At 41.0% G+C, this 22,523-nt stretch overlaps 1 protein-coding gene across 1 annotated transcript in view; it reads left to right on the top strand.

The window, feature by feature from the left end:
• Nucleotides 1-22,523, top strand: part of SLC12A2 (solute carrier family 12 member 2) — a 109,334-nt gene that overhangs the window by 11,650 nt on the left and 75,161 nt on the right. The window contains exons 2-6 of the mRNA XM_075931906.2: nt 10,539-10,658; nt 14,521-14,596; nt 15,026-15,121; nt 19,575-19,714; nt 21,881-21,991. Coding sequence (XP_075788021.2) covers nt 10,539-10,658; nt 14,521-14,596; nt 15,026-15,121; nt 19,575-19,714; nt 21,881-21,991 — 543 coding nt within the window. The remainder of the gene's footprint in view (nt 1-10,538; nt 10,659-14,520; nt 14,597-15,025; nt 15,122-19,574; nt 19,715-21,880; nt 21,992-22,523) is intronic.

The raw sequence follows: 22,523 nt of genomic DNA, 5'->3' as shown, positions 1-22,523 counted from the left end.
TTCTGACTAAAGGCTCTGCAAACAAAGGCTTTTCAGTATCTCTTGCTTGCAAAAAGGGGGCTTAGAATTCTTTGGCTTTAGATTTGTCATCAAGTGGCTTCAAAGGAACCTCAGAGACAGAAGTTCAGTCTCAGCAGAACCAATTTTATCTGATGCTGGAAGGAAAGATTTCTTGGGTGAGATGCAGACCTTAGCAAATGCAATGCTGTGTTTGTCTCCCTCTTGTAAAACACTCTACATGCTTTGTAGCCAGCCTTTTTTTGATGTAAGGTGGATCCACAGTTTCTCTTGAACTTTTCTAGAAACCCAGGTGCTTGCAGACCTTTTGGGGATTCACTGGTGAAAGTGTGTCCCGTGTCCTTATACATAGTATCCAATATTGCCCGTTCCTCAAGATGTGCCAGGTATGTGCCTTTGAGGATAAAACAATTTACAAGGTTAGTTGATTTCTTGCAAAGCTCAACCTGATTTTTAGCCATGTAGGCTTTATTTCTGTTACTTTTAACTTCAGGATTGTGGCAGCTGTGTGAGTAGTGGGCCACATTTTCTCACCACCTGATTCAAGATGGATGTAAGCGCACAATTATGTTTCCTGATGTATGTGTGTGTGTTCCTAGATACTTCAGTTGTATCCCTTATGGATTACTGCAGGGGTTCTCAAACTTTGTGATACCGCGACCCCCCTCTAAGTTGTCAGGACCCACAGTTTGAGAAATGAGGGATTACTGTGTTGGCATCAGCAATTATATTGGACAACTTTAGCAACTCTCTCCTCAAATTACCAGAGAGTAAGACTCTTCCTTGTAAAGTCACAGACTCTGATCCTCTCTCATAGGGATGTATTTAACATCAGATTCTTTGACTCCTCATCTAAGTCCAAATAAGGTGAGTTACTCTCTTCAACCAGCCCCTATTCGAGGGGGAGCATTGAAAGTGGTTTGAAGCAGCAGTATAAGAGGGACTGGCATGTTGAGGCTAGAGCTTTTTATGCTCAATATCTGTGCCTTCCCTCCTCCCAGAACCATGAACATCAGTGGAGGCAATAAAAGCATTCCAACTGCATGCAGAGAGCCGAACTCCCCATTAATGTGGAGTGATGAGCACAAAATTAGTACACTGGGATCTGTGGTGGTATATTGAAGTATCTGGATGCCTGTAAACTCTTATGAGGCCTAGAATTGTTGTTCTCTGTTAGCTTGAGGGTGACAGGAGGATGGAGGAGGATTCCTTGATGTAAACTGGTTGTTTGATATAGAAGGGTGGTTTGCCTTGCTTTAGGTGAGCCTCTTGTAAGAAGACTGTCCCTCGTTTAGTAAACTGAAGTTTTGTGTCATAGACTTAGTGTCTTAACAGAAGCATGATAGAGACTTTAAACTCCATGTTATTCGTGCAGGGCAATTCAGTATGACAGTTACACAATGGGGATTATGGGTTGTGGAAGGGAGGAATGGAGCCTGATTCCTGATGCTTGTCAGTCTTCACTCATATTACGTGTCAGTTTCAAAGCTTCGGCCTTTGAAGCTTTTCAGCCTGGCTGCTCTTGATCTCTCTTTAGTGCATTGGGTGATGCTTGTCAGGGGCCACAAATCTGTCTAATGTGGTCCAGCGAGATAGACCTGAAACAATTGGAGCAGTCCATTTCTAACACTTTGTTGCACTGATAAGGTTTGCAGTTTCTAAGTCTTTTTTTAGAATAAATGCTGTACTTGCAAAAGAGGGGTTGTTTATGTACTAAGGAAGACCTAGACCAAATGTGTGCACCAAATGCTTCAATAGTTACTGAGCTCAAATAGGTGCTGAACTAAATAGCATATCTGAAACTGATGTACAGGAACAGATCACGCTTTAATTAGTTGTGAGGGGACTACATGTATTTCACCATCTCTTTTGAGTTGCCACCTTGTTATCTGAGATGTAAGGTTTTTTTAGTCTTGTGACCTATGGCTGTGAAAATTTACTCACTTCTTGTTTTGAAGATAAAATGTGATGTATGCTTGAGACTGAAACAATAGCACAGAGAAGTAACTTCTTGTGTTCATCTTGACTCTGATGCTAAGTGATATATCAGCTATTTCACTGTTTGATCAAATCACAAAAGCATCATATCCTATGAAGATCAGCATAATTTACTGTGTGTGGGGACTAGGGATGTTATCAGATGTGGTTTTTTTGTGTTTTGTTTTTTTTGGGGGGGGGGAGGGTTAAATGTGTAACTGCTGAAAATTCAGCGATTACACGTTTAATTGCTGTAGGAGATAGCTGGGATGGAGGAAGAGGTAGTTCTGTGCAGGAGCCAGAATGTGTGGGCACTGGTTCCTGGGTGTTCCCCTTCTCCCCCCCCCCCCCCCTCGCTTCCTTGCCTGGCAGCAAGGGTTGTGTATGTGTGCGTGTAATAGTTAGGATTAACCAGTGAGCCCAGGCTTATTGGTTGATCGTGTATATGACTACACGCTACCGTCCCTAAGTGGGGACACTTATAAGAGAACAGCTACTTTTCCTCCTATTCAAGGAGCTCGGTGCCAGGAGCCGAGTAGGGTATTTGAGGCCCCCTGCAACGGGACTGAGCGGAGCATGTGTGATTATAGTTTGAACGCTTGCACAATGCTCTATGAATGGCAGGTCATATGAATGGAACTTGGTACATTTGCCACTGCTCCCATGCTACTGCCCTGAGCTTGACCTTTAGGAAGAGACTGATGCTGAAATGTCCACAGAAAAATATATCTCATGATGAGGCATTAGGAGAATACCTAAAACAAAAATCACAATAGGAGTGGCAGAAGAGAAACAAGAAATGAGGTGGTAAGTAACAAATGTTTCTATCTATTAAGGGGGGAAAATAGGCGTCAAAGCTTTGGCCTGTGTTTAGTATTGCTGTTTGAGGCTTGACTAGAAAGGAAGATAAAGGATGGTTTAAAAATAACTGAATTCCACTGGAACTCTGACAAACTAAAGCAATGGCTGAGGAAGCATGATCTCTAGTGAGAGCTCCTCTGTTGACTGTGATAAAGAAATGTTCAAAGAGCAGACTTCTTTTTTTATTTTTGCATGGGAAGTGATGGCAAACCAGGCTATGGAATTAGATTTTGATAATACTCTACCACTGTACTATAGAGTTAGTACATGAATGGAAGACTTTCCCTAAGGAGCTAAGACCTAGGAGTGAGTGACCTTCAGGTTAGTGACATTTAATCTCACTTGCATATTTTTTTTTTAAAAAGAACTATAGCTTATCTTCGACTCCATATCCTTTCCTTTTTTTCATTGCCTCCTAGTCAGCTCCTTATTCCATATGAAACATCTAGCTCTTCTTCCCAACTTTTTATTAAAGATTGTAATGATCTATTTAGGGCATAGTGCTTTCACAAGGAATTACAGCAGGAGATATTCACGTTTAGAAAAAAAAACTTTTGATAAATTGCACAGCATGGATACATGCTTGCTTGTTTTACTTAATCTATGTGAAGCTAGATCCTTAGATGATGTAAATCCATGTTTCCATTGATACATACTTAACCTGTGCCAACTTAAACAAGATGAGGATCTGGCCCTTGGCTTTCACCAGTCCTGATGGATTTCTGAGCATGTGCAGTCCTTGATGTTGTTTCATTCTAGATTATCACTCATTTTCTATTTGACCTTTTTTTTTTTTAAATATATGAGAGAACAGTTGCATCCTTTTTGGCGTGGGAGAGAAACAGATGGTATCTACTCTGACAGGGAAATACATTATCCTCTTAGTTGCTTGTTAGGGTCTGCTAACAAGCTTTTATTTGGGCCCTCTCATTTAAAACTTAGTGCTGATGGTGAGGAAGAGTAATATAGGAGGTACCTATCATCTTATAACATTCAGTGCCTCAGTAGCAATTTATCTGGATATCCTGCTAGGATGACTAGCAACTGACTTATAATTTGACCCAAGGTTCTTGAATGACTATATCCACAGTTTGGCCAGCTTGGTGAAAACTTACTAAATATCCTTTCAAATTTTTTTCAAAAAAGTATGCCTAAAAACTGACCGTTGTTTTCCATTTAGAAATAAATAAAAAATGGCCATGAAGTGTTTGTAAAATATAATATCCTATAGTTCCAAAACAGGAGGATTCTTAACACACATCTTGTTTAAAAATATTGAGTTGTGGGGTGCAAAATATTTGCTCATTACAGAAAAGGGTAGCTGGTTAATTCTTTGTTTTTTTTTTTTTTAATTTGAACTATTAAATTTATCTCATCTCCTTGCCTATTTAAAATAACTTCATTCTAATTAAGCAGTGCTTACTGTGTGTTTAAAATAGTCTTTTTCATTTTGTCACATTAACATTTAAATCTGGAAAAAAGCTGAAGTAAAAAGTCTGTTAGGATATTTTAAATACGTAGTTGCAGGGAGGAAATTATAGCTTAAACACCAACACTTTGGTCCTGTGGCTGCTAAATCTCATTTGGTAGTTAATATCTTAGAGGGAAGGAAACCTTTTTAATGTTCAGTGAGCCAAATGTGAAGAATAGCGTGAGTGCTTAAAAGATCACTTTCATTTGCGTAACTTGCCCACAGTTGCTGTAGACAACTCTTACGTTTGCTTTTATCTGTTAGTGGATTTCCTTCTACCTCTTACTGACCAAGAGACAGAATATTGTTCTAATATCACATTACACTTCTCCTAAAATAAGAAGAAACTTATAATAAAAATGGAGACCAGTAACATTAATTGTAGCTTAGCAGTGTATGTAGTGGAAGTCATTTGGCCAAAAACCTGTACTTCAAGAACATACGTTGGGTGAAATCCTCTTAACTGCAATCAGCAGTTTTGACTTCATAAAGCATTAATCACATGGTTAAACCATCCCAGTTTTATTTGTAGCTGTTGCAAATTGAGCTTTTCCTTAATCCCTTTGGCTATTAAGAACAGTGTTTTATGAAGAGATCAGATTCATGTGAAATAATACTTTGTTTTGAAAGGATAGTTTGGTACAGGGAACCTTGTAAATAATGCAGCAATCACCACAAGCAAGAATAGGAGGTGTTGGTGGCTTTTGAATGATGTAATTTGCCAGCAGATTTTTGTATTGCTTCAATTTCTCAATAAAATAAGAATTCCTAGAGGCACCAATGAGTTTTGAAACTTCTGTGTTAGCATTTCTAATTCTTGTCGTCATTCTTGTTAGCATTCCTAATTTTCCTAGTATTGGTTCCTTTTGTTTTCCCTCATCCATCCACTGATTGTGTCCCTTGTTCAACTGTGCATCAATATTAAGGGCTGCTAAAATTCTGGAGAGAAAGTTCTGGTCCTTCCACTTCTCTCTTTAAATGAAGACGACACCTTTAGTGACACTGGGACTGTGGATTTGTTTGAGCATCTAGTTAAGATTTCTATCCAAGTTATTGTTCACAAAATCTTGTATTTGAATTTCCTTTCAGCATCAGGAAATTGGCCCTTTCAAAATGCCAAGTATAGAAAACTGATTGAGACTATATTCTCTTCACACAATGTTATTATGTTGTGTTCGCTGGAAATTGCTACTTTATAATTTGGTAATTAGTTCATTGTTCATTAGACTTCACCATGACAGAGAAGGATTATCCCAAGTTTGGTCTAGTAACTTTTTAATTTTGTAGAACCACCCCCCCCCCCCCCCAAAGAGGCAGCATGAAAACTTTAGAAAGTGTACCCCAGGTTGAAAATCTCTATGATACTGCAGTTTCTTCAAGTGCTTGCTCATGCCCGTTCCTTATTAGGTAACTCGAAGCAGTCCCAACAGAAGTGGGTATGGCTGGCGTTCATTGTCGTATAGATTGCAACACAGCTCTGCTGAACCCAGCATCATCTCTAACCTGCAGAATGATGGCATAATGGACCATGAACATGTGGACAGGACGATGTTGTGGCTCTACAGAGATGCTGGATAGGGATGTGCATCACAAAGACTGTCGAGGAAGTCTGTGCTTGACTTGAATGGGCTCTTATAATTGGTGGAGGCAGGTTTCTCCCCAATTCATATCAGGTCTTTAGGCGGCGATGCTGAAACAAAACTGTAAACTATGAAAACCACTTCAAACTAGGGGTGTTGCCACACCCACAGTACCATTATTTCCAGCACTTCACAATTGAGAGGGTTCTGTGTGGGGCAATCTAGCTGCCATCTGGATGCACGGTGGCTCTCTCTGGGTGGTTCCGGGGGTGGGGAGGGGATTCTGCAGAGGGTCTAGGTAAAGGTGGTTGAGGGCTCAGTGAGAAGATTGGTGAGTGGGGTGTGATAGGGCTTGGCAGGGTGTCTGGTTGTGAAGGGCTCTGCAGGGAGATCCAGGTGCAGGAGATATGGGGTGCACTGGGGTTGTGAGGTTCAAATGTGGGGAGTTAAGAAGGGGATGATCTGGGTGCAGTTGTGGAGGTCCAGATGCAGGGGAGACAGGCTGACAGGGACCTGGGAACAGGCTTAGGGCTTAGTGGTGCAGGAATTCATGTGGGGGATTCTGGGTTTTCGAGAGATCTAGATAATGGGTGGGGGTCTAGGTGCACAAGAGTTAGATGGATGGGAAAGCAGCTCCCTATGGGGGCAGGAAGTAAGATGGGTGAAACTTCCTGTAGCCAGTGGAGGTTTCTGGGAGTGAGTCTGATCCTAACCCACCCCCAGTCACTTCATGTAGGATAAGATTAAACGGTGTCCTTTCCGCAGCCCAGTATGAACATTTGATTAAATGGTGAATTTAATGCATGGTCAGCTGGTGTGCTGTAGATTACACACCCTGGCTTGCTGCACACTAACTTATTCTTTAAACAATCCATTAGTCTGAAGCCAAGCTTAGGCTTCCTACTTTTCATCATACAAACACAGTGGAATTCTTTTGCACCCACAGACTTTCAGAATGTCTCACTGTTCTCATTTCTGAATTATTAAAAAAGCATCCACTGGCACTGATAACCAACAATAACTTTTAAGCAATTCATGTACTGGGAAGTACTTTCCTACAGAACTTTACATAGTGGAGACAGATGAGACATAGAAGACAAAACATCCATCTCTTATTAATAGATTGGTGAACATTATCTAGGGCTGATTTGATAGTTCATAACTCCCTGAAACCTAGGATCCTTTATGTATATCCTTAAAAAAATCAGAACCATGAAATCGGTTTAAAAACTAGTGAATTTTATAAATATTTATCTGTTGGTAGTAGCTACCAAAAAGATGAGAGCTGTGGTATTGCTGTAGCCTACTTAATTGTTTATTGCACATAAGAATGATGAATGGTATTTATTTGTCTTAAAATAATACCAAGAATATAAACGTGTTCAACAGATTAAATGGAAACTATTATTCTTTGATGGTTGAATATAACAACTAAGTAATGTGAGTTTGATAAAATTACAGTATTAAGGTAGGTCCATTGTACAATCAGAAGGGTACTAGGTGATTTGAGTGCTGTGAGACACTTGAAAATTGTTACCTCTCCCCTCTTAATCCTCTCTGCATTTTTTCAATAACCCTCTGTTCGTTCGTTTGTTCTTATTAGAAACATGATATTGTGTTTTTTTTTTTTTTGTTTTTTTTTTTTTGTGAAAGAAAAAGATATTATCAAATGTTGATGGTCCTCTGTTGGCCAAAACATAAAATGGCTTGGATAATATAAACACAGGGGTCTTTTTATGTTTTGATTTAAAAAGAAAAATTAAATCAGTTGCAAGCAGTTTCATGCTTTTCTATAACAAAAGACAACTGTGTATTTTATTTATTGGCACTAAAGAGTATTCATGGTAATTTTTTGGCAATTGTGGATTTCAGAGCAATGATAAGTTTATTTTTGTCCTTCTAAATTATGAAAACGTTTGTTCAGAGCTATAGCTTCATGTATGACAAGTACTGTAATGAGATTACTTCCATTGATCAAACTACTCCCTGCCATGGTCACTCACTTTAGTCAAAGGAAGTGATGTAAAAAGTTGGTTAAATAGATGAACCTGTAATCGCTGAAAATCTCAAGAGGTTTCACATGCTGCGGGTTCTGCAATATGAAGCTTAAATAAGGGAGCCCCTGCCCGCCCCGCTCCTAAGGAAGAGGCTTCACTGCTGCAGCAAATCCATTTCCACAGGAGCTGAGCCAGCAAGAGCTGCAGGCCCTGCTCTGGGGGAGCCACCATGTAACCTGTGGCAGTGGGGGAGTGGGCTGGGCCCACTTCAGATGCCAGCCCCTGCCTGTGGTGAGCTCTAGCACTGGAATAGCCCCCCTGCCTGGGATGGTCGGGGAGATGCTCCAGCCCCAACTGGAACTGGTAAGCATTACCCGTTTAGGGTGATGCTTACTGGTTAGCTAATTAACTGGTTAATCTTTCACATCCTTAGAGAGTGGCCCAAAAGAGGTCTTTGGAGAAAGCAGATTTTTAACATAGGAACTCTGGTGAGAACTTAAATCAGGGTAGATGGTGGCAGCTTCTCTGGCCTTGTGTATTCTAGAGATCCATGACAAAGCAGCATAGTTACTGAAATACAAAGAGGTGACTTTCATCATATAATGAATTCCTTGCTGTTGTCATTGCAAAGTTTTTTCTTTCCTGCTTTTTCCAAGTGTTGATATTAAATCTAAGCTTACTGCCTTTGATGTAACATAAAATAAAGGGATGATTTATATCACTCTGCTAGTGTAAATTATTCTCAAAGTTGGCTTAAAGATCTGCAGTCTAAATTGAGTGACTCACTATGACATTAGATAGAGCTAATATGGAAAGTGACCCATTTGATCTTCAAATAGTGAAGCATTCTGTTGAATCAGTTTGACAACCAAAAGTGTGTGTGTATGTACACACGCACACACATGCAATCAGTCACCAGGAATGCTTTCTAGATTATTTCCTCTTCCCTGCTATCCCACAGGAAAAAAATCTGCTATGGTGTATGCTTTTTGAAGCTTGAATCTACTTGTCCTCAGACTCAGAGCAGGCAGTGTCTGGTGTTAATCTCTTTAGAAGGGTTTGAGTTGTGGTATTTGGAATTTGTGATCATTCTGTTAGTGGACCTTTTCCTTCCAAATGTCTTTATCCAAGTGGCATTTACCTTCAGAGGCGCCCGGAAGTAGCCAGCATGTCCCTGCACCTTCTAAGCCAGGGATGAGGAAACTTTTTGGCTTGGAGGGCCACTGATCTGCAGAAAAATCAGTCCTGCCACAGGCAGGGGTGCTCCAGCCTGGTGGGAGCAGCCCCCCCATCACCCATCTTATAATTGGTTAACCAGTTAAGTGGGATTTTACATCCCTAGTTCAGTGTGTGGGAGGGGGCTGATGGGAAGTGGGGCTGGAGTAGAGACAGGATGCTGGGGTGTGAGGGGCTGGGCAGGCGGTAGGGTGCTGGAGTGGAAGTGCAGGAGTGGTATGGAAATGTGGGGTATGGACATTTGGAGGCGCTTACCTGCAGAGCTCCCCAGGGACACACATGGCTTCATAGCTTCCTGCTGCTCCCAAGCACTTGGCCATGATTCTGGCCAATGGGAGCAGTGGGGAAAAGGGTGCAGGTGAGCGCCTCCCTGCACTACCATTCTCTTAGCTGGGGTGATGGGGAGCAGTAATGCGCGGAGCTGCTTACTCTCCCTTGGTAGGCAGAGCTTACAAACTAGATCTAGCCCTGGCTTGCCTGAATCTGACCCATGAGGCTCAGGGTCTGGTGCTCAAGCCATGTAGGGGGGCCCGTGGTGCTGGACCACCAGCTCATGTTCCCCAATCCTGGGTAGGGGCAGCCCTGTTACTGGTGGGCTGGGTTTGGCCTGTGGGCTGTAGGTTCCCCACTCCTGTTCCAGGTGGAGGCACAGACAGATAGCTTCATGTACTGCAGGCCCTGTGCCCACAGTTCCCGGTGACCACAATTCTCCACAAATAGAAACTGTGGAGCCAGAGCTTACACCAGCATGTAGAATTTCCCTGGCTACTCATGCATCTAGGGGCTCTACAGGGACATGGCAGTTGCTTCTGGGAGCTGCACAAACCAGGGTGGGTAAGGAGCCTGCCCGACTTAACCTTGCTGTGCTGCTGACTGGACTTCCAGTGGCCAGCACCATTAGGGTCCCCCCCCCCCCTTTTTCTTTTTTTTTTTTTTTTTAAAAACCCTGCATGTTCCAGTTGAAAACTGGATGTCTGACAACCCTACCTGTAATTAAAAACAAAGAGTCTGATACTAATGTTGTTAAAATGATTTTTGTAAGTACTACTGAATTACTGTGGTAGGCTTTCAGTTGGCATGACTTAATCACTGCTTCAAGTAAAAACCAAGACTTTATTTCAAAAATCTTTTTTGTAGGGATTTCAGAAGTTTCTACCATTTGGATATTTGAAATATGAAAACGTGTACAATAGTCGCAGATTGTGATTAGAACACACTATATAAATAACTTATCTGTAATCACTTTTACTAACTAATAATGAAGTTTTTAGTCAAATTTCATTACTTTATCCATTGAGTGTCCAATTCTAAAATCACCTTTTGGACACTTGCTCAAGCATGTGGATGCGTAAGGTCAGGTTTTTTTTAAATTACTCATTTTTAACTCCCTGTCCACAGGAACCTTTTGAGGATGGATATGCAAATGGAGAAGAAGGAACTCCTCCTGGGGAAACTGATGCTACTTATATCCCAGAAAGCAAGGGAATAGTCAAGTTTGGCTGGATAAAAGGTGTATTGGTAAGTAAGTAGGTGGTATGCCAAGCCTTTCAATAGATGCAATCTTGCCAATTACTTCAAATATTTTCAGTGAATGTATTCCCCAGCAAGAGTGAAAGGTTAGTTGTAGATCTGTTTTTGGTAAAGATAATTGAATCATATTCAAGAAATAAGTAAAATATTTAGAGGGGAGGCATAGAAAAGTAATATTGGTGCCGTCTCTTCAGTGCTTCTGGATTTGAAGGGAATATATCCATACTGATCCTCTCACTGCTGTCCCATAACTGGCTTAGGATTCTGATGTTAGCAAATTTTCTTTTCTTCTTATGTATATACTAGCAGACTTACCCATATTGCCTGGGTCCTGTCATGGCTGGGGGCTGCATGGCTGGGGGCAGGATGCAGGAGTCAGGGCAGGGCCTTGAGGATGTGGGGAGGGGAATGCGGGAGTTTGTGTGTGCAAGAGTGAGTGAAGAGGGCCTCAGGGTGGGGGGGGGGGGAGGAAGAGGGAGGTCCAATCTGGTATGGCACGTCTCTCTCTACCCAGCCTCCCTCTTCTTGTGGTTAGCATTTTTTTTTTCTCCTAGGGCTGGGAGAGAATAAAAAGGATTTGGGGCAGGAGGGCTCTTGGTGGAAAGGCTGTCCTAAGTGAACACTCTGCAGGATTGCTGTCCCCTGTGGGCTTGCTACCTCCAGTGGTCACTCTCCTATTGCGTCCCTCTGAACATCAGCCCTCCCACTTTCCATGTTATGAAAAACAGTCCCTTTCCTGGGGCTTCCAGTTGTCCTGGCACAACCAAATCCTGATTTTGCTTTAAGTTAGAAGAGGAAACTGCATACCAAATTGAGTGGCCCCAGCGCTTACCATTTAGGAGGCATTCTTGAACAAGCAGGCTTACAGATAGTCAGTCTGTGTGTCTGTTAGGGATGTTAAGTAGTGATTAATTTACTATTTGAATAGTCAATGGAATTTCCATCAACTACTCAACTAGTCAATAAGCACTTCTGTGTTACACCTTTGAAATGTACAAGAGCTCAGCAAGGTGTTCAAAGTTGGAACACCACGTGGAGCCCAGGGCCGATGAGAAGTGGGTGCTTCTGCTTTGAAATGCACAAGAGTCCCTGTTGGGGAATCTTGTACATTTCAAAGCTGGCATGCCGCACAGATCCTGCTGAATCTGGGCTCTAAGCGGTTCTGCCGCTTTGAAATGCCATGCAGAGCCCGGGGTCATCTGGGGAGTTCCCAGCTGATCCCGGGCTCTACCTGGCATTTCAAACTGACCCTGGGCTCTGTGCAGCACTGCCACATTTAAGTATCCCCCTCTTCTCTCCTCCCCCTACCCCGCTGCCTCTATTTGATAGAGGCAGCAAGAGAGGGGAGCAACTAGTCAGCTATCCTGTCGACTATCCAATAATCATTTCCTTAATGGATAATCGACTAGTCCTTTCCATCCCTAGTGTCTGTCTGTGTCTGTTTCTATGTCTTTATTTATTTGTGTGTAAGTAGATATATTATATAGATGTCTTTGGTAATAGTTAAGGCACCCAGTAAGTATTTTTAAGGAAGCAATCACTCTTACATTGGTAAAACAAAAGGAAAAACTATGTAGCACTTAGTGCTACATAGTCTGATCTTGCTAAAACAAAAGAAAAAACTAGCATGGCTACCTCTCTATAGGTATGTCTACACTTGCACCCTAGTTCGAACTAGGGATGCAAATGTGTAGGCGTTCTAAATAGTCAGTGAAGCGGGGATTTAAAGATCCCGCGCTTCATTAGCATGACCTCACCGGCGCGTTACTGCGATCAACAGCTGTTTCGAAAGTGAAACGCGTCGGCAAGATCATGCTAATGAAGCGCGGGATCTTTAAATCCCTGCTTAATTGACTATTTTGAATGCCTACATTTGCATCCCTTGTTTGAACTAGCGTACAAGTGTGGACATAACTTATTACTCTTACATTGGGGTACTTAATGCCTCATCTCAAAATTATTCTTCAGTTTGGCCTGGGAAGATTACTCATATTGAAATGGAAGAAAATTTACTTCTTTTGATACCATGAAAAACATTATTACACAAAGCAAGTTATTTTTAGATATTCATTTCTAAAATTGTGAGTTGCTGAAGTGATTACAACAATTTCATCCTTCTCAGACTGAAATTTGCATACAAATTCAACATATTCAGCTATATTAGAAGTAACTTCATGTAGGATGGGATTTTTGTTTGTCTTGGATTTAATCGAATAAACTTCACTGATTCTTTTTCATTAGCTATAATTACAGGTTATCCATTTTCTTGCTGATATTAATCTGTTGAGAAATAGTTTAAAGCTGTCATAGAGGTCATTTGATTTAGCTTTGTAAGACCAAGGACCAATTATCTGGTCTCCATTGACTTTGCGAGCAATAAACTTACACCCTGGTTTTCAAAGTATGTAATGCTTTGAAGTTCTACATCTTGACTTAAAATCGGTGTAAACTCCTCCCTTCCCCCAAATATTTTTCTAAGGAAATGCACACTTTTTCCTCAGGAAAAGCTTATTGGAATACTAAACTCTACATTCCACAGTGGGTTGAGCATTTGCTTCGTAATATTGGACAGAGTCTTCAAAACTATCCTCCTTTAGTGATTCTTGTCTACTTGAGAGATACTAGTGAGACGAATAGTTAAACACAGCTATGCATCTGTGTTTCCACTTGAGTAATGTTTCACTGAAAGGCCTTTGAATAGGCTTTTTGGATCTTGGCAAATCCCTAGACATGCGAAATGAAAATTTTAATTACTTATATCATTCTCCTGAGGAGCAAAGAAACGACATCTAACCACACAAATGAAAGGCAATGAAAAGCCTTTTTAAAAAAAATGGAGTGCAGAACAGTAGGGTTCAGAAACAAAATGTTCAGAACGACAGAGTTGCAGAAGAAATGATATGGTCTGTCCCAGACACTCTTCCAACTCTTGTCATAACTAAACACTGCCTGTCCTTGCTGGAAAATGGAGGAACAAAGGACACTGCATAGGACTGGGGACAGAAGCAGCAGAGCACTTGCATCAATGCTTTAATAAAGCATTAAAAGCTGGGATTGTTAGTTTTTGTAGTGTTGTGTACTGTTCTACAGGTTGAATCTCTTTAGTCCGGCACACTCTGGTCTGACAACATCCATGGTCTGGCATGATTTTAGTTCCTGGATAGCCACTTATAATGGGCGTGGCCAAGTTTCCCACAGTCCGATAAAGTTTTTTTTTTTTTTTTTTACAGCCATGAGTCCTGGCTTTGTGTTCTGTGCTGTTATTTAGCTCTAATTTACCCTAAATATTGTTTTAAAGAACCCAGTAACCAGTGGAAGTGTTGGTAATGCTGCTAGACAATGATGACCTTCCATGATTCAACAAATTCTTTGTTTCAGCACCGGTTGGGTCCCCAGGGTGGCAGACTAGAGGAGAACTCTGTGAATTTTGGACTCTTGTGAGGAAGAGAGATTCATTGGTCTCTGTGACCAATTCAGCATATTTTTTCTGTAACTGGCCTCAGTCAAACATACTTGGTTTCAGTTCTTGAATCAGTGTAATTTCCCATCCACGATCAAGATAGAGTGGGTAAGAAACTGGTGATCAGAAAACAATTCCTAGTTTTCCAGGTATGAAAGATGGAAAAATTCCATCCAACCAAGCTAGTAGTATACCTAATAACACTCAGTCATGGAATATTTTGGGAGAAAAAAGGGGCTTTGCTATAGTAACTAATCGATTCAGAGTTTTAAGTATGAATGTATTTGTAGGTTTCATACATAGTTTGGAATACCTAGCTGAAATAATTGTATGTCTGTTAAAACTAGACACTATGGAAAGATATTATGTCTTGTGTTTTTGTTCTTCTAGGTACGATGTATGTTGAATATTTGGGGCGTGATGCTCTTCATCAGACTGTCATGGATTGTAGGACAGGCTGGGATAGGTATGTGTGCAAATCTGACTCCTCCTCTCATAGCTATTTTGAGTTTTTTATTTATATATTTATTAGTTTAGGTCTCAGAAGTAGAGATTGATAGATACGGATAGTGAATGGTAAAACCTATACTTGAATTTGGCATTATAAGGTTCTAGGAAGAACTGCTACACTCTTGATAAAGAAAGTTCAGTGTGTTCTCCCCACCAAGTCTGATATGTATTCCCTGAACACCACCATAGGCAACCCTTGCTCTCTGGGTGGCAAAGTAGAGGAGAAGGTTGTAGGAAAGGAGCGATGTCCAAACTAATGTTATCTAAACTTATTTGGAAAGTACAATCTCACAATTTTTTGACACAATGAAGTACAAGGCAAATGTACTTTTTCTGAAGATACAATATATTAAAAATTAAAGCTAACTTTTTTTCTTTTTCAAAGGTCTTTCTGTCTTGGTTATTGGAATGGCGACTGTTGTGACAACTATCACAGGATTGTCTACTTCAGCCATAGCTACCAATGGATTTGTAAAAGGAGGTAAAAGTACTTTTGCAAATAGGTCTTTGTATTTTAACCGTGGCTCTCATTCTCTTTCTAAGATAAGGTTCTGATCGAATCTCTGTTCATTCTTTCTATTTAAGAATAAGTAAATGTCATGAAGGGGAAATAGCTAAAAGGATTCCCTATCTAGGAAATGTCTGCAATTTCTCTCAACAGTACCCCACTTTAAAAATTGAGTAACTTGCATTGTAGTTCTAATTGGTAGCTTGCTTTCCCCCAATTTCACAGAAATGTTGCCTTCAATTTTTCTGCAGATCGTTTGATTTTTTTTCTTCTTCTTTTTGTTGGGGGGAAAGCAAGTCATGTCCTTATTTGTTGTTGCTGTGTTAAGTATTTTATAGTCCCGAAACCCAATTAGTGTTCTGTAGTAAGAAGTTAAGACTTTTTTTAAATGCAAAAAACACTTTGTAAATTAAGATACATCTACACAGCAACATTATTTCAAAATAACTAGCGTTTTTTCAAAATAACTTAGTTTGCGTCTACACAGCAGGCAGTTATTTTGCAGTGGTGTCAAAATACTGTCAAGCTGGGGGACTTCTTTCTTCGACTCCTGTAACCCTCATTGTACAAGGAATAAGGGAAGTTGGAAGAAGAGTGCTCGATTTTTGAAATAAGTGCTATGTAGATGCTCTCAATTTCAAAATGAGCTTCTCAACTGCTGTAGCTCAATTTATGTAGCTTATTTCATGTTAAGCCCTGCTATGTAGACACACTCTTGTTTTTAAAAATAGGACATTACTGAGCAAATACAAGTATATACATTCATTCCTAAATGTATACTGTTAAATACACCTCACTTCTGCTATATGGCTTGCTTAAAATTACAAGAGCAATTTTAACTTTTGCCTATAGCTGTATCCATTGAATGAAATGTGCTTTTACAAGGAAATGCCTATTTACAGTTTCGGAAAACATCTTTGTCCTATGCATTTCCATTTATTCTCTTCAGAACTATAAAAGTTCCTGGGTGCGCACAATTTTATGGTGGAAGACCCTTTCAAAAGAAGTTTGATTGTTTTAGATAATGTTAAGGCTGCTTTTCTCTCCAGAGGGTATTTGTTTTGAGACTGGCATTTTTGTTAGCACGCATGTTATGGCCTGAAGGCAACTAAGTACATACAGAATTATTTCAGAGCTTAAGGTGCAGGGAATGACTTTACTGGTGATTACTTTGTTCCAAATATTTCATCATACTAGTCAGTCAGCCATTTTAGTAAAAAAAAATAGTTCCAAAGTAAAGCAGTAGCAATTACAAAAAGCTCTTTGTGCCTATCTTGCTATTTGCTATTAGGGACACACACAGCGTCACTATAGCAAGGCAAATAAGAGACACTACGAATAATTAAGAAATAATCTCATCTCAAGGATAAATTATTTGGCATCAAGCTGTTCAATTTGCCAATTCTAATGGACACTAACACTGTTAATTAACACTATTAAAAGGTAAAGTTTATTTCTTCCTTCTCTGCTATAGTAATAGTGCCATACCCTGTGTCCTGTAATAAGAAACTGTTTTATCTCAGAGTGCTAAGTACTATTTAGATGATAAAAGGAACAGTATTATTAAGTTTACAACCCTTTAAATTTGTATTAATCTTCCCAAATTAAGGGTTTAGATGAGGGATGTAAACAATGGTTGAAAAAGTAACTATTAAATATCCTGACAGTTACATGTGCTGCAGGGCAACAGCCGGCTCCCCAGGAGCAGGGCTGGGAGCAGTATATGCTGATGCTTAGCAGTTAAACATTTTAAAGGTTAATTATTTCATCTCTTGTTTAGACTCAAATAGATTTTAAAAAATCCCTTCTCTTTTCTCCCATCCCATCTCTTCTCAAGTTACAGTGGGGGAAGTCTAGGTTGGACATTAGGAAAAGCTTTTTCACTAGGAGGGCGGTCAAACACTGGAATGGGTTACCTAGGGAGGTGGTAGAATCTCTATACCTAGGGGTTTTTAAGTCCTAGTTTGACAAGCCCTTGCTGGGATGATTTAGATGGGGTTGGTCCTGCTTTAGGCAGGGGATTGGACTCGATAACCTCCTCAGGTCTCTTCCAACCTTATGATTCTATGGATCCCTTCGCACACACCTAATGTTTTGTAGTGTAAAGTTGTCAAGGTATTGGATTCAGAGTGTGCTGTCTTCATTTTACAACATCCATGATCTGCAACTCAAATTAATGTACTTTTGCTCTGTATTTCCTCTATCCCTCCAATTGTCTCTTGAAATTTGAGGATTTTTTCTGAGCCTAAGTTTTATTCTTTAAGTGAGCTACAGATTAAGAGTCCAAGTATATTAAAAACCTATGAGAGATTAGATTGACAGCCATAAAAGAAAAATTTTCATTATGCAGATGTCAGCATCAAAATATAGAAATATGACACACAAAGGCTACCTTTTTGCTGATGAGTCCAGCATAGGGAGATATCATTAAGGGAATGTGTGTTTATGGTTTAAGAATAAATCTGCAAGTAGAGTAATTTTCGTAAATACAAATTTCTGTAAAATTTAAAAACTTCTTTAAATTGCTTGGTTTTTCTTCAGATGTTACTCTTCTGTCTAGCCTCTTGATGCACAATTTTCTGTTTAAAAAGTTTTTTGCATGGAAATCAAAGCTCACAGAATATATTTCAAGTTAGATAATATAAACTGAGTAGTTGTCTCTGGTTGTCATGATGTTCCCAGTGCAGTATAGAAGACTCTCTTTACATCATTTGAAAGCTAAAGAAACTCCAAATTGTATAGATTATTTATTTTGAGCATTTTATGTATATTTAACTGGAAATAATCATAGAGATTAAAGGGCTTTCTGAATTTCAACATATCTTTTAGAAATTCTTTATTGCTGCAGATTTAGGAGATTTTTCACTTAATGCCAGATTTTGAAAATCCCTCAAAGTTATACACTTGTTTTTGAGTATCAAAGGAAAATTTTCAAAATGTACAAGTAATGTTAACTGAGTTGGAGTTAAAAGTGAAGGACAGGAACCAGGGGAAGGTCCATAAGAAATGTTGCACCTTGCATTTATTACCAGATTAACTTTATCATGAAGACTCTCTCAAATATCCATGTACAGGCAGTCCCCGGGTTACGTACAAGATAGGGACTGTAGGTTTGTTCTTAAGTTGAATCTGTATGTAAGTCAGAACTGGCGTCCAGATTCAGCCGCTGCTGAAACTGACCGCCAGTTCTGACTTACATACAGAATCAACTTAAGAAGCCCAAGCGTCCCCAAGTCAGCTGCTGCTGAAACTGATCAGCAGCTGATTCCAGGAAGCCCGGGGCAGAGCAACTCTGCCTCGGGCTTCCTGTAGTCAGCGCTGGTCAGTTTCAGCAGTGGCTGACTTGGGGACGCCTGGGGCAGAGCAGCTGGGGTGCTGCCGGGTTGGTCCAGTAGCGCCCAGAGCGGTGCTGCGGGACCAACCGGCAGCGCCCCAGCTGCTCTGCCAAAGGCGTTTGGAGAAAAGCCTAGTCTACTGGGAGGGGCGGGGTATTAGCTGCGCCCCCCCCACCCAAGCAGACCAGGAAGACGCGGGCGGCGGACCGAGACGCACCGCGGTCCCGCCGCCTGGGTCCTCCGCGGCTTTGCTCCCTGGTCTGCTGGAGACCAGCAGACCAGGAAGACGGGGAGCAAAGCCTCTGAGGACGCCAGCAGCGGGACAGCCGCGGGGCATCTGGGCTGTCCCGCTGCTGGCGTCCCCCGAGGCTTTGCAAAGCCGCTGGGGGGGGGGGGGGGGGCGCGCTCGGGCAGCGAGGCAGCCCAGGCGCGCCTGGGCTGCCTCGCTGCCCGAGCCCCCCCACGGCTTTGCAAAGCCTCAGGGAAGCCGGCAGCGGGGCAGCCCAGGCACGCCTGGGCTGCCTCGCTGCCCGAGCCCCTCCGCAGCTTTGCTCCGCGTCTTCCTGGTCTGCAGACCAGGGAGACGCGGAGAAAGCCCCGGAGTACAGGGGCGGCAGGACCGCGAGGTCCCGCAGCCCGTGTCCTCCGGGGCGAGCCCCGTTCGTATCTGTGGATCCGACATAAGTCGGATCCGCGTAAGTCGGGGACTGCCTGTAATACAAATTTACTGAACTACAAATTTGCATGATTCTGTAAAATTCCAAATCAGCTGTGTACTTGAATAAGACTGCTCAGAATATTTCTGGTGATTTTTAATGCATGTCTCCAGTGATGGCGTAAGATATCAGGTTTAAGTAATTTTAATAACGTGAGGAAGTATAATCTCTAAATGTAAGATGTCAGTATCTGTTACATACTGAGTGTTCTTTAAACATATAAGGAAAGTAGTTCAGATTTATTGTTTGTTATGATAATGCCTAGGATTTAAGATTTTCATTGATGCTAGTGACTTTTTGTTGCCCACATAAATAATTATAGCTTTGTTGGTGTATGGAGTTCTAAAATATTTTCTATAATTTCCCTTCCTATAGGAGGAGCGTATTATTTAATTTCCAGAAGCCTGGGACCTGAATTTGGTGGTGCAATCGGCTTGATCTTCGCATTTGCTAATGCTGTTGCAGTAGCTATGTATGTGGTTGGTTTTGCAGAGACAGTTGTACAACTGCTACAGGTAAATAGATTGCGTTAGCTAATCTGTATGGCTATTTATGCTATTAATTTCAGTTAGCAGCATGCATTATAGGTTTAGCATGTGCTACAATATTACTTTTCATATTCATGCACTGCTGAATTATGAAAAATTCAGTTTGGTATTAGTAACTTCTTACATTTTTGCCTTTTTAGCATGGAACGGAGCTAAAATTGTAATAAAAATCAAATTGACAGTTTAGGAAAAAAATCATATAAGAGTTACTAATAAGCATTTTGTTGTTGGCCAAGCAGTCCTTCTAAAACTTAAAATGTATGGTTGGCTGGTAGAATGTTCCCAAGTGCTTTTTAAAGGATTTAGAAAATTAAAAATAGCCAGAAAACGGTAGAATGAAGTAAAAATCACAAATATGATCTCATTTCCTGGGAGCAGAATTTGACTGAGGAAAAATTTGTGCTTAGTAAAAAGAAAACCTGGAATGTGGCAATATGAGAAGAGATTTGTGAATGATACCAAATGTGTTTGTACAATAGTATGGCAGCAAGAAAAGTCCAGTGCATTTTTGGGTGGTTTGACACAGTGTCAGGATTGGTAATATTCCTCAATGTTTCAATCCTGTGCATAACTACACTTGCATTAAGGGTGTTAACGACTAGTCAACTATCTGATAAGCAAATGCTTATCAGATAGTTGAGTCGACTAGTCGCTTCCTGCCCCTTGCTGCCTCTGAAACAGAGGCAGAAAAAGGGGGGGGGGAGTGGGGTATTTCAAAGCAGCTGCGCTGCACAGAGCCTGGGGTACGGACTGTGGTGGCGTGGCTGCTTTGAAACACTGCTGCAGTGTTTCAAAGGGGCAGCGTCGCACAGCTGGTGTCAGGCTCTGTGTGGTGCTGCTGCTTTGAAATGCAGCACAGAGCCTGGGGACTCTGTGTGACATTTTCATGGAACCTGGAATCAGCTGCAAAAGTGCCTATCAACTTGTTGACTACTTGACTAGTAAATTAATTGATATTTAACATCCTTACTTGGCATATAACAGATTATTCAGTTTGGGACAAAACATTAGCATAAAATTATTGGCAAATAGGATATAATTCAGATGAGTGACAGCAATTATAAGGAATTAAAGAGCTAAATATATATAATTTGGCAAATGACTGCTAAAGATCCTAAATCTATAAATACTTGAAAGGTGTAAATATTAAGGAAGAAGAGTAATTATTCATAGAAGTATGAGAGGGGTGCACTGGGGGTGGATATTCCTTTTTTTGCGATCTGTAAACCAGTAAGAATTTCCTAACCATAAATTGTATTAGCTTGTAGAATAGTCTCTGAGAGGAAGGGATGGAAGTTCCATTGCTGAGGTTATTTGACAGAGACTGAAACTCTTTTTGTAAACGTACTAGGAGGGATGATCTTGCATTTGTAGGAAGAATACCCTAACTCAGTGGTCTACAACCTTTTTAAGCATGAGATCAGTTTTTGAATTTAAGTGCAATTCAAGATCTACCTCAAACCCAAATACCCTTGCCCCAGCTCCTTTGGGCCCCTTCTCCAAGGCACCGCCCCTGCTTTCTCCATCCTCCCTCCCTTTCACCAGGCAGAGACAGCGGGTTGGGGTGCAGGCTCTGATCTTGGATTAAGGGGTTTGGAGTGCGAGAGGGGCTCTGAGCTGAGGTTGGGGCAGGCAGTGGAGGTGTTGGAGGGGGTTCTAAGTGCAGAGTGTGGGATGGTGTTTGGATACTGGGGGCTAGGGCAGGGGATTGGGGTGCAGTACGGGAAGTTAGTTACAGAAGAGTTATAGCATGAAGAACAGTCATGGCACGGCATGATGGAAGGGTTTGCATTGTTGGCAAGGAGCAGCTTATGGCTATTACTTCAGTGACTGGTTTCTTTACAGAGCCTGTCTGTAAGGTTGCTAGCTGATATCCTTTCCGTTGGTTGAAAGTATTTGCTGCCTGTTCACTCATTTGGATGTGAATGGGACCGTAGCTATTTCATTTAATTCTTGTAACAATCTTCAGCAGGTTCTATATTTTTGTTCACTGACATCAGCAGGTTTGACCCAATGATTGAAAAGTAAACTTTTTTTTTATATTCAGTTTCTAAACCACTACTCCCTCTCTTGTGAAGTAAGAAAATATAGACTGCGCCATATGTAATTGTCTTCAAAATTGTTCTCTTCTAGGAATATGGTGCACTTATGTTGGATGAGATGAATGACATCAGAATTATAGGAGCCATCACAGTACTTGTATTGTTAGGTATCTCTGTAGCAGGAATGGAATGGGAAGCAAAAGTAAGTAACTATGATCTAAAATTAAAAATGGTGACATTATAATATGAAGATGCTAGAAGAGCTCACGCAGTCTTACATTCCGTTTCAGATTCTGTTGATACTTAAAACATACATTTTTACTTAGTACACCCTTCTGTCCATGTCAGAAACCGAGCACAAGCTTTGGATGTGGTTTAAATTGGCCATAAAATTACAGTATCTGAGAGTACCTGGCAACAATTTGTGGAGTATAGGGAAGAGTGGTTCAGCTTTCTGTTTAATGCATTAAAATCCAAACCCTTTTCCTCTGCTCTTTTCAAAGGGGGCCAAGAAAAGGAGAATCAGTTCCTGCTAGTGTAGGAACACCAAGATCTCCTTACTCAGCTCCTTTTTATGGGAAGCTTTCCTTCAAATCCTTTTCCTTATCAGATAACTTTTCCTTATTCCCTTCCATCCATACCACATACCTGAATTTGATAGCTGCACAAGTTTTACATTATTACGTAAGAACGGCTATACTGGGTCAGACCAAAGGTCCACCTAACTCAGTAAC

This window comes from Pelodiscus sinensis, chromosome 6, assembly GCF_052426305.1.
Source record: "Pelodiscus sinensis isolate ZL-2025 chromosome 6, ASM5242630v1, whole genome shotgun sequence".
Taxonomy (NCBI): domain Eukaryota; kingdom Metazoa; phylum Chordata; order Testudines; family Trionychidae; genus Pelodiscus; species Pelodiscus sinensis.
The sequence above is the reverse complement of the archived record's forward strand: the minus strand, read 5'-3'. Positions and strand labels throughout refer to the sequence as shown.